Source organism: Pholcus phalangioides, unplaced genomic scaffold (assembly GCF_987345545.1).
Source record: "Pholcus phalangioides strain wild (caught in Gottingen) unplaced genomic scaffold, Ppha-v1.0 ptg000015l_1, whole genome shotgun sequence".
NCBI lineage: Eukaryota > Metazoa > Arthropoda > Arachnida > Araneae > Pholcidae > Pholcus > Pholcus phalangioides.
In genome coordinates, this window is record NW_028301608.1 from 65,941,609 (window position 1) to 65,955,124 (window position 13,516).

A 13,516-nucleotide genomic window follows, 5' to 3' on the forward strand; every position below is an offset into this window, starting at 1 on the left:
TTTTTGATTTCAATCTGGTTTTTTCGAAATAGAAAAACAAAGTAAAAAGATATCTTCAGCAATCCATATTAATATTTTAAATTTCTCAATGCACCTAACACTTCAGAAAAACAAGTAAAGACTCATATATCCAAAATATCCCTTTTTTTACATGCACCTATTCAACGATATTTTCGTGGTGAAGACGGTGTACGTGAAACCAGTTACCAAAAAAATAAATATAATTGCAAATAATTTGTGAGTTAATTTTGTTAGGCTTATGTAAAGTTAAAAAAGCTAAACCAGCAAATTTCTACAGGATTTAGCATTTTATTAGTTTTAAAACCTCCCGTTATATGAGTTTTTTTCACGGCTTTCTTACGTACGGAGGTATTTAGGATGTACTCATATTGTAAATGTGTTCAGCCATTTTTATTCCAGGAAAAGGAGGTTTTACTGTATAACTCTTTCAGTTCATCTCTGAGTAATGTGACATAAAAATTTAAATCTTACACTATTTTAACATGAAAATTTCTCACTAGACACGCACAAAAGCTTCAACAATTTACATCAGATTCGATTTAAATAATTTGAACCTTGGAGCTATATTTTATATTCAATTTAGTGAGCTACAGTTATTTTTCTCGGTCAAGATGCAATTTTTGGCATGTAGAAGAGAACAGAATACGATTTATAAGAAAAATGGTTCCTTTGTTGGCGATAGTTGTTTCATGAAATGTGACATTCGGAAAAATAAAATGTCCATTGTGAGCTGCACCGTTACGTTAGAAGCACTATACAGTAATAACCTATCAAATAATGGTATTTTGTTCGATATAATTTTTTTTTACTCCTTTTAACACTTAGAACGAGACCTCTGGTCGTAAGAAGGTCATCATAAATAAGGTCATTTCTTAAGTGATGGAAAAGATTGACTATAAAAAAAAAATAATAATAAAACCCTTCCCGGCTATCACATCCGTTTTGTACACTATTGTTGTAACGACATCACGTGACGTCACGTGCCTACGAGAAGAAAACACGCAGGTTGAATGAATGAGATTGCGTTCCGCGTCTTGGTCACGTTGACCCCGGGAATAAAAATTCAAGAAGGACAATGATATCGTATACATATAGAATATAAGAGGAAGAAATGCCAGGAATATACAACATGGGGGAAACGCCCCGGATGATAGCCGTGGCTGAGGCACTTTTAAGGATGAATCTTGGCCGTTGTTGTTGTTATGGCCAAAGAAACTCTTCGGAATGAAAGATCGGAAAAGAAAACCGTACGCAAAGCACAATAAAGTCATTCAATGGATACGTATATATGCGCATAAAAATACGAATAACTTGCATGCATATACGCAGGGGAAAGAAAAGGAATCCACGATTCAAGGAAATGAGTATGAAGGAATCCAAAGGGATGTAGAACTCTCTCCGGATGGCGGAACTAAAATGGCCATTCCGTGGGAAGAAGTAAATTTAGGCGATTGACATTTCTCGGGAGGCCTATCATTTGGTTTACCCAAGCGAAAATCTACTTCTTTTGCACGTCTTCTTCTTACTCAACAGCAAGTGGTTGAGCATTTTTTCGTGGCGCAAACAGGACCTGCCGTGAGTAAAAGCTCGGGATTTAGGCGTCCCTGAGTATATTTGAGAAATGATTTCAGGATGTAGCCACCTGTGAGCTGTTGTCGTGACAAGACTAATGGCCCGTGGATTGATATCTACTCACCTGAATGATGTTGTAGGAAAAGTCCAACCACCATAGATTAAAAAAATAATAATAAGCTTTCACGATGGAAAATGTTCGAATGCGGTAGATATTTAAGCAATCAGTTCCGACGATTTGGCAGGAAGTAAAAGGAGTATTTGGAGGCGAAAAATAGCACACGCCTATTTCTCTTGTAAACATTTCTCAATTACCGCAATAGTAAGTATTATGATTGTAATTTTCACCATTCCAAGCGTGTTTTGCTTTTCTGTCAGCAGAACTGTCACTGCATCGTGATGCTTCAAACTATTTCCGAAATCCTTCAACACGAAAACAAAAGTGAACAATATCTCACATAATAGTTTTACTCGAATTGAACAATATATAGCAGCTAGCGTAATTTTATATACACCCAATTCTGGCGTGTTTCGGTATCAAGAAACGGAGAAAAAATGAGTAAATGATCGGTATTTTATTAAAACAATATTTTAATTTGCAAATAATAGAGGAAACATAATTTCGAAATGAATAATTCCAAAACATTCGAAATCTTGCAAAACATGCATCAAAATCCGTAGTTATAATTTTCTAATTCTTGATCAAGATTCGAATGATTTTCATAAAATACTTTTTTCTTTTGTACATCACTACTCCTTGTGCTATAACTTTTCATAACGATGATAAAGTATAACGTCTGAAATTGTGTCTAATTTTTTCATTACTTTTCCAAGCGTATTTATTTCATATTTCATACATTTTCATAATTCACATATAACCACATGTTTACTAATTGGTTACTCACTGTGGAAAAACAACGAATTATTCTTTTGACTTTTTTTGGAAGGTGACCAGACTCCTCGTCCAATTTCAGCTAGAACCTACCAAAACAAAACACAATCAATTAAAATCAGAATATAAAGTTCGGTACGATACTGCAGCGTATCGTGATCTGACTAGTTATAACTACAGTAAAACCTCGCTACAACGATGTACGATACAACGATAAATCCCCCTATAACGATATTTTTCAAGGTTTGTTTGGAAATATCTATATTCTAACGTTAAACTGTTGCCTCACAATATAACGATAATCCCTCAACAATATGTTTTCTTAATCCGCAGAGTGCCGTTATATCAAGGTTTCACTGTAATATGAATGGATATTGCCATCAAACGAAAAACTCCTTAATTCTCCTTCCCCAGGACGTATTAACGCGTGGAGAACGATAAACGCGACCTGTGGGGAGGAGCGGGGATTATTTTGTGCATAGGGTCATTCCACGATAATGGGATCAGGTGCTATAATAAGTAACAGGCGCCGCTTGGGCAAATGTCTCATTTTTCCACAAGGAAATTAGAACAATTGGCAAAGCCCACATTATTTTAGGGTCCTCTAATGAGGGCATTGCAGCCCCCCCCCCCAGGAGGTGGATTTATTGTTTTTCCACCTGTGGGGTTATACAAATTTTTCCGCTCTTCACCCAATCTAGTCTAGTTTTCTTGACAACTCATTCCCCCAAATTAGCCACCCTGGACTATTGCACCCTTAGTTCTCTCCCCGCACCGTAAATATGCCTTTTCGTCTAAATCACTCTTTTGGTCGTTCACATTCTTTCACGCCCTCTAGGTCAATGTTTTCGTCCCTTGCTCACAAAGCCATTCTTTTGGTCACTCACATGCTTGCACACTCTCTACGTTAGTCATTCAAGTGGTCTAGATATTTTTAAACGACACCCTCTCATTAAAATCCGAAACAAAGACCAGCTTTGTGAGTATCAGTAACATTGAAGTTTTATTCCTTCAATGTTCTCGGGATCCCGGGATTTTTAATGGGTCTGTGGTGTTTGATCACGCGGTAAGCTGTCACGGAAATCCAGGGTTCATCGGAACACTAGTTGGAAATCCATACTACTACAGTATTATACCAGAGTCTCGCTATACAGCATACTCCTCAGTATGTATACGGTATATATAAAACCTCAGTATATATATAATCCCTCTTTCTAAACTTAAAAGAAAAATTATTAACTCTAAAAGAATTATTAGCTCCAATTTTATTGACTCTGAAAGAAAAATTCATCATCCAACACCTTGAGGCGTTCAAAGAAAGAGAAAGCGAAGACTTCCTTTCTCATCGTAAATAGCGGATGCAGGAGCCTAAATGCATATATTCATAAGCGGAATCACGCCGCATTAATATCTCTTATGACTCATTATATCCCTTCTTTATTCTATTTCGAAAATCGAAAGAAAAAAAGATAACAATTGGAAATGCTTTCATGAAGCACAAAGCTGTGAATTAATATCACGTTAATTCTATTTCCCCCCTCTAACGCACAGCAATGACAAGCTGCCATTGAAAAATGTAGCGCGCGATGGCATAATCTTCATCTCTTTAATACTTTGGATCTCATTCGTGGTGTGATGAGGTCATTATTTGTTCACTGATGGGGTCGACGATTTCCATAAATTGCTAAAATATGAAGAGATATCTTCAAGGCTAAGAATATTCTTCCTCCTGTGAAGATGAATGAAATTATCTTGACATAATTACGATTTAAAAAAAAAATTCTGTATGGTACACATGCAATAAAAAAAAATTGAAGCATAGATAACGTAAAAAAAAGTAGACACATCGCGCCACCAGATAATTTAGGACTTGCGATAAGCAAGTCTACTACGGAGGAGTGTCAATCTTCTGAAAGCTGCAATATTTCAGTTATCCGGCTCTATATCTCTTCGGAGGAAAGGAGCAAAGATCTCTGTTGCGAAAGGATTATATGATCCAATCTCCAATAAAATAAAGTTTCACGAAAGATATGGTTTCAGTTTTTTTTCCGATCGTTGGAGGATTTTCATTGACAGTACAGACTGGATACAGAATCATTTTATTGCATCTTAATGAAAAAATATTGATTTAATTTAGATGATTTCTTTTAAATAATACATAGAATAATTGAAATAGAAACTAAACACAGTCGGCTTCGTTTCAACGTATGTCAATGATTTATATTGGATATTGTATGGGCTGAAATAGCCCACAATATCCGGCTAAGCGGGGTTATTCGAGTATACGGGAACGTTTCAATTGCTGTTTAACACTGTTAATATAGTTTATAAATTGAAAACTGATGAAGGATCATTGTTAATAAATCAGACCAAAAAGAAATAAAAATTATATTGAATTAACTCTTACAATGATCACAATACCTAAGATTTTTATTTTTTATTGGCTTTATGAGCTCAACAAAAATAAAATAATTAAATTAATGTACTGAAGACAACTCAGTTATTTTCAGGCTAGTGCAACACATTCTCAAGTCTCGGCTTTTTTTCAAATGTTATCTCGGGAGCATACTTGACATTAATTCTAAATGCTATATCAAATAAAAATATAATGCTAATGTGCATTAACAGTTGTGTCGTAATATTCTATTAAACGGGGAAAAGTTTCTGATCTTATTCGATTAAGCGGGGAACATTAGCATTGTCTCCATTGGAGAAATTTGGTTCAAAAGATGATTTTATCCGTTTAAGCGATGTAGCCGTTATCCGATTTAGCAGGGCCGACTGTAGTCAAATTTGAAAGCAGGATACGGACACTGTAAATATAAACTAAAAAATATAATACTGTACCTTGAAAGATAAAATATAAAAACTTTATTAAATTACTAATAAGATACAGTTGATACCGTTAAAAATAGCGAAGGAATAAAAACTAATCAAAATAAAAAATTTAATTAAATACTAAATCAAAACAACATAAACAATAGATGAATGCAGCAATTTAGATGAACAAAACCATAGTTTCTATGTGGGCAGTGTATTACATTTTGCCTCTTAGCAGGGCTAAATGCTCTTATTTTGGGTTGCTGTATTTTTAGATATATTTCACATATTTTTATAAGCATTTTTTTCAGACATCTCGTCGGGAATTTTGTCTCTTGTGGCTTTTGCAGTCATAAAAAAAATTTATACATTCACAAAAACGTAAGAAATTAGAATTGAAAATAAACTCATTCGGTTGATTTCTGAAATGGTCTCCGAATCTATGTACAGATATCTTATATGTACAGATATGATAAAAGTTTTCGAAGGTAGAAAAATACTAAAGAAACTATATTAAATTTGTTTTAAAAAACACGCACTTGTTAAAAAAATAAAATAAAACGAACATGCGCAAACATGAAGAAAATGTGAGATTTTTGATAAAGACATGAAAAATTCGTCGATGTAGGGTTTGTTGATTCAAAAATGTACAGGATTTCAATTACAAAATTTCGATATACGTATTATTGTCATTAATTTCAATTGAAATTTTTATACGTACAAAATAAATTAAACATTTCCCGGATGCTTTTGAATAATCGTATACAATAGTGTGAAACCTTTATGTATAAACCATTTTTATTTAATAGATAACTATTCACTAAACTGAAAACCACACGCAAGGAAAAAGGAAATAAATTGCAACATTGAGAAACTGGAAAAATGCCAATAACATAAGTGAAAGGAACGTATTCACCAATTCAATGAGGCTTTTTTTCCCTCCGCTCTTGTAGATTACGATGAAAGGAACTTTCCAAAGTTTCGCATCTCACAAGCTTCGTTCTTTTACCAAAAAGAATGGGCGGAAATGTTCTTTTATATCTTTTCTTACTTAATGACTGCTGTTGAAATTATGGACGTATAATTTTTGGCACTTGAAATTATCATGACACTGTTGACGCGGTTGGAAGAAAGAAAGAGTAACACAATCGACCAAGTTCTTTTATACACACAATATATGTGAGTAAAGAATGGTCCGATCACGTGATACTTGCCTCAAACAGCAAACGATGGACGCAATTTTTTTTTTAGAAAGTATCAAGGTTAGTAGCAAACAAGAAATAAAAAAGAATCATCCAACAAGACTCAAGAGAAAGAGACAGTCGGACAGACACTCGGAATAACAAGAAAAAATAGCGTTTCTTCTCCACATCCGGCTCATTCAGTACTGTGATACGGAACACACCCAAAAGTGCATCGATTATTCGTTCACGTGACGGAAAATAAAGGAGACGGTTCCCAACACGAGATACTGCTTAAAGTAACGATATCGTCACTGGCAGCACACGCAATACTGAGTCCTTCAACGATTTGCAGCTTCTCCTCCTTGGAAAAAAAACACACAAAAAGGTTAGGAATTTGCTGCGTCGCGTGGACATGACAGCAGCAGCTGCTCAATTAGTTACCGCAGAGAAGTCATTAAGAGAGAAGAACCGAAGCCACATCCGACCACTGAGGTTAGGCAACTAAAGGCCAACTCGATCCTGGTACGGTGTGACCATACTCAGCTGTGGACTTAACCATTACAAACAGGATAATTAAAACAGCCGAAGATTTAACAATTAATTCATATTTTTAATGGAAAAACGATTTCAGAATTAATGAAAAATCATATTTAATGGAAAAAGTAATTTCCCAGCGCAGAAGAAAAGTCATATTTTCAGAAAAAATAATTTGAATGAGTAAAATGATCAAATAATATAGTTCCTTCCCCCCTTTATTTGATTCGAAACCCTGGGCCCCCGTAAGGCCTACCCATTAAGACACCACTGTGTGAATCTGTATACCGCAGTATTATTTAATGGCTCTCGGATTTCATGGAATTTTCTTTTTTTTTCGCCCGCAGTCTGGAAAGTTGCAACCAAAAGTTCCGACCCCTGTCATAGACAATAATGAACCTTGCTTATAACGTCGATACAAAACAACCACCTCAGTTTTTACGGCAGATTTTTCGTCCTTTTTGCTTCCGTTTCAATGATATTTTCTCAAGAAATTCCTAGGATTTTCAGAGCTGATCACATCCAAGGAATGTTCGTCTGTTGTTTTATTTATACGTTGAAATAGAAAAGATGTATTACATGTTCGACGCTTCGACTTGCTCATTGACATGACCACTAAAACATTCCCGTATTTAGCCTTTCCTGGCTTTGTCATATAAAATGTCCCGTTTTTTTTTTCACAAAGCTTGCTTTCATTTCCAATCTTTATCAGAATCAGGAATGAATGTAATATATATATATATATATGCGTAATTTATAAGTTGCTAAATGAATATGATGAAAAATGCTCCTCTCTCATATTTTTCAAGTTAATTTCTTTCCTGTGAAATTAGTAGACTTAATGTTATTTCTTATAAAGGTTATTATAAGCAATATTGGCAATATGCTTGGCAAGAAACGGTGATGTCCCATATTAATTATCCTAATTCCACCTTTTTTCAAATCAAATATGGTCATACCTGATCACACAGAGATAAAAACTCAAAACACGGCATTTGATTGCCTCTGATTATATTTTTCGTCAAAAAAGGTATTAAAAACGTGAACTTCGAACATAACGACAAAATTTCGTGGAATCTTTGATCTCGCGCGTAATAACCGAGTTTGACTGTATATAAATATTTTACAAGTTTTCTTTCCAAAACTCAACTTTTAAAGTTCTTTGTTTATGAAAAAAAAAACTTTGTTATATATCGGATTCAATAACAAGGCCAGAAAATCCGTTCCTTTTTTTTGGACTATATCCAGAAATGATAAAACTTTTCGAAAATTTTACAATAATCTTGGCCATGAGCAAAATACAACTTCAACGGAAAAAGCATCGTTGACTTTTCTAATAACGGTAATATTTGCCCGAATTTTTTTCCGAAAAAAAACCAATAGTTTTCTCTTCTATATTGAATTTTAGTATCGATAACGGCGTAAGGGCAGCTGAATGAAATTCTTGTATAACACGTGTATTTTTAAAGTTTTTTTCTTTGTTTCTGAAATAATTTCGAAAATGTTTAAAAATAATGACTGAAATACAAAAAAAGGACTTTCTTCTCAAAGAACTACAAAAAATAGTTATATTTGTGATAATGTTTGGTGATTCGGGAACGAATTTCAAAAGTATTAGGCTCTACCTTATCTTGAAAGAATACTTTGGTGAAGTGATTTCATTCGACATCATTAATTACCCATCTGTAGTTTTTTAATGTGTTTTTTGGGTCGGTTTTCGAATACGATACAAATTTTCCGAACTGGAGTAAAACTGAGATTAATACTAATTTTTTATCAAATAAAATAAATTTACGAAGTTCAAAACATTTAATTTTTTTAATCATTATCATTGGCAGCATTTAAGAAATTTAATACGATATAATAATTGAAAATAATATTTTCTCAACGAAAATAAATACTGGATTAAATGAAGGGCTCTCCCCCCCCCCCCCCATCCCAGAAAAATCAGTCTGATCATTTCCTTTGACTCAAAAATTTCCCTGTTATTCTATGAAGAAAGCTGCCGATTGAAGTAAATACAGTCCACGCCACTTGATGTGATCACACCGGAACTCGACTATATTCGAAAAAAAAATCCTGTTTCAAAGTACGATGAATATATACGTCCTGTTCGATCAAACTTGACGTATGGTCAACTGGTATTGGTAAAACGGTACAACTCTATTTTTTCTAACATTGTTGATTGCAAAAAATGTACAACCATTCCCCCTTTTTTATTATTATTATTTTATTCTAAAACGGGACTTCTCCCTCGCCCCCAAAGCTAAAATCCTTCATTTTTTTCATTCAGCCATTGAGAGGCGTGAGAATAGAAGTGTCTAACCATGCATATCATAAATTACTTTCCTCTAAATGTGCAATCATATAACCGAAAATTTCGGAAAAATAAATTTGAATCTGGTTAACTCACTGAAAGAAATTGATCAAGAACTGAAGGAAAGGACTTTTTTCCCGTCACATACTTCACTACACTTCGCTTTCATCCGAGCGCGTACATGAATCATAGCAAATACTTTAGGTACCGATTGCAACACTAAGTACGGAAATGTTTGTCAACAAGGGGGGGGGGGAGCGAACACCTTCTAACTTCCTGTATAGTCTTGCATCCTGATGATAACTTATAGGGGAACAAAATACGTTTAGGTAAATTACAAAATGTGCAAAAAAACTTTCAAGGGAAAAAAAATATTAACTTTTATCCTAAGTCCCGATAACAAATTAATTAACTAATTAATTTTAACATGATAAATTTTTTTATCATGTCATGATATCGGTGCTTCCGTTCTTTGCAACAGTGATAAAAATATCCGAATGATAACATTATCCGTGATTCTAATTAATAAGAGGCTTCGAATGTTTAATTTAAAATGTTAATGTTCCGTACATTTTTCAAGGTTCAGTTTTTTTCTCTTCCCCTAATTTTGCCCTGACTTTTATCAAATATTTGCATATGTCCCTGGCTTTTACAAAATACAGTACGTTTTATATTTTCTTCGACTTCCCTTACGACCCCAAACCATTTTTCATTTCCCTAACTTTCTCCGACTTCACTAGGAACCCTGTTATACATCCGTACAATACAGCGCTTCGTTTTTTTTTATAAATCTAAATTCTAAAAACTAAACACAAAAGTTGCAAAAACTAAATGCGTATGAAATTATTTTGGTTCATATCCCGGAGTAATCTTTATAATAAGAGCGACGAAGGAGAAAACCAACCTATAATACAAATCCAATTTAAAAAACAAAAAATACTCCCCATTCTCCATTGGAAAAAAGTTCCTTTTTTGAAAGGTGTACTTTACACCAAAAATTAATTTATCTGTCACATATCGAAGAAAAAAATCACCGCGTTTCTTTCGATATCTGCTTAAAAAAACCTCATAAATCAAAAACCTTTAAAAACATTCATTTTTTTTCTCTCTCTCGTAAACAAACGGTTGAAAGTAGAAACCTCATCCGTGTAATTGAATTCTAAAATGATTATATGGACTTCACTCTTCAAGTTACCGATACTAGGTTTTTGGTGCTTTCTATGGATGCGTATGATCTTCCGTCAAGAATTTAATCCCACTCGTTTTTTCTGTCTCCCTTAAAACACAATGGTCCTCCATTCCACCACAATACGATTCTGTTCTTCCAACGAAGCTTGACGAAAAATTGGTGGACCGCATTAAATTAGAAAATTGTTTTCTTTTTTCTTTTTTACGTCCTTTTTCCCAAAAGAATTCTCTAATGTCTTTTGATCCACAGACGGTGAGAAGGAGAGCGCGTGTCCCGCTCCCCATCTCTCTCTATCTTGCTTGCTATTGCTGGTGAATGAGAGAGACAGTTGGCGAGAAGATGAGAACTAGGGTGGGGCTGGTTGGTGGGAACAGATGAAAGATGATAGTAAGTGGAGGCAAGCTGTCTGACAGAACCGAGGATGATGCTGCTGCTGCTGCTGCAGACTCTACTACAGTGGAACCTCGTTTATACGACGTTCAAGAGATGACGGTTCAAAGCGTCGTATAAATGCGTAAGTTGCACAACTGAGACTTCTTTAAAAAAAGAGAGAGAGAGAGAGAGAGAGAGAAACCTTGTGAAAATAGTGCAATGGGCGATTAATTAGTTACATGTAGGTGGTTGGTGTATTCGAAATCTCAAAATATGCCTATATTATTAAAATATGAACAATTTGTACAACCCAAATGTCCTTGAGCCAGGATCCTACATTGTAAATACAGGGTGATTCATATAGATCCGGCCCCTCAAAATAAGGTACATCACAAAACATACCATATGCAAAACAATCATATGCTTGATATATAACTGACCTGGGATTGCGTACTGTACCTGCTCTAATCATAATAAATGAGTCCCATTCATTATGATTACAGCAGGTGTTGAAAGTGAGTGCCAATTTCTTGAAGGCAGCAGCCATTTTTTTTATATTCTCAGTGATGTGCTGCAGTGTTCCTTTGGTGATTGTCCTTATCGCAGCAGGAATGTTATTCTTCAAATTTTGTGGGGGGGGGGGGGAGGTTTGAGTGCACAATCTGGTATACATCCATCCATCGGGAACGCTTCGATACCTCCGTGAAATGTGAAACAAGTTGTCTCCGGTTCCTCAATGTTCAATGTGCGCATGCTGTTTTTCAAAAAATTCCGCCCCCCTCATAAAGAGAAATCGAGGCTTCTGAGGTCTGGGGATCTTTATGTGTCCTTGAACTTAGCACCGTATGTGCTGCCACCTGTTTGCGCTATTGGAAAATTGTTCGACTATTCCACTCTATAAAGACGAGAGATTAATAACTTATGTCCAAATATTTAGCAGTTACATGCATCTACCACGGTATTAAAAAAAGGAAAGAGAAAAAATAAAGGCCGGTTCAATATAACTAATCACTTTGTATATGGGGTATATAAAAAAAACTGTGAAACAAGATTCATCTTTCAGCTGAGGAACCTGTCGCGGCCTAGTCGTCTTAGAAGTCGATGGCGGCATGACATCATTCATGATCGCCTGGCGAGCGGCACGGCGAACAAGACTAGCAATGATGGTAACTCGTGGGAAATTTCCCTTATTCGTGGGAAAAATTGGCCAAAATCTAGCACATTTTTCGGGAGAAATAACTCCGAAAAGCTAAATTTGCTCCGACTATCTGGTACTCCCTTCAGAGCTCAAAACATTCAATCGGTTTCGTTGAACAAAACCAGTTAAATTAGAAATTATATTGCAAATTTTAATCGAATTGATCGAGTCGATAAACTCAACTAAAATTTTTAACTGCGATTGACAACTGATGGATTAACCCAACCCGATTAATCTGACAAACCCTAATAGGAACCAACCAACTGAAGCTAAACGTCGTATAAACATGAGAGTCGTATAACTGAGCGCCGTATAAACGAGGTCCGAGTCTACTGCCTCTTTGGATCGATAGTATTCCCCCCGGTTGTTGGTGAGTCCTTCTCTTGCACATCCTTCCACGGAGTCTACGGCTGCTGAACTCCACCTTCTTCAATGTCTCGTTCGTTCGTTCGTAAAAGAGGGATCCGAAAAGCCGTCGTCTAGATATATATATATTCTCGTTGGACGGGAAAGCCAACAAAACGAGGAAAGTCGGGAAAAAAAGGAAATGCTCGGTCTTATTGCTGGAAGTTCTCGTTATTTGGGAATAGTTTGAAGTCTGTGTTCGAGTCCGATTTTCTAATAGATACTTATTAAAACAGGATTACTATACTTGTTTCTTCAGTCCGCATGTTATTAATTATGTTGATGACACTCTTGTTCTCCGAGAGTTTTCAGAGATATATTTATTTAATTTTTTTATAATTAGCGTTCTCCGTCGTGCTTTTCAGAGTGAGGAATTAATTCTAATGAGGATGATTATGAATGCCAGAAAAATAACTGATTAATTTGCTTTCACCAGCGAAAAGATAACAATGGACCTAAGTGAAATATATTGCTAATTATATGGTTTTGATAATAATTACTTCTAGTAATGAGAGATTTTGCAATCATTGCTGTTGGCGAATATTCAAGATAAAGTTTTACAGAAAAATTTTAAAATACAGTCGACCCTCGGTATAACGGTCATGCGTTATTACGACCGTTCAATTATAAATACCGCTACGAAGACTTTCAAGATGAAAAAATTCGATGCTTCGAATATTGATGAAATCGGTTATTTTTTGAAGGTTTTCACTTCTGGTTTTCGAAAATGCTTCGAATTCATCATTTTTTGCGGAAAATAGTGTGAAATGGTGTCGAAAGCACCTAAAAACAAATTAAAAATTTTGTGATTATTTTTTGGGGAATCGAAAGTTAAGACAAAAGTCTGATTTTGAGGTTTTGTAGCGACTTTCTGATATCCGGTATAGTTCCTTATATCGATATCCTGTACGCCCCTTCTATACAGGGGACTCAAAACTCAACGTACAAACTTTTAGGGAAGGTAGAAAACATAGAAACAAAATAGGATCACACAGGAATTTATGACCGGAAA

At 35.1% G+C, this 13,516-nt stretch overlaps 1 protein-coding gene across 1 annotated transcript in view; it reads right to left on the bottom strand.

Annotated features, from left to right (window-relative positions):
- The window catches only part of LOC149076543 (uncharacterized), a 374,649-nt gene that overhangs the window by 30,360 nt on the left and 330,773 nt on the right, over window positions 1-13,516 (bottom strand). Inside the window, exon 9 of the mRNA XM_089244125.1 lies at window positions 2,499-2,574. Within this exon, the coding sequence (XP_089100251.1) occupies window positions 2,499-2,574 (76 nt within the window). The remainder of the gene's footprint in view (window positions 1-2,498; window positions 2,575-13,516) is intronic.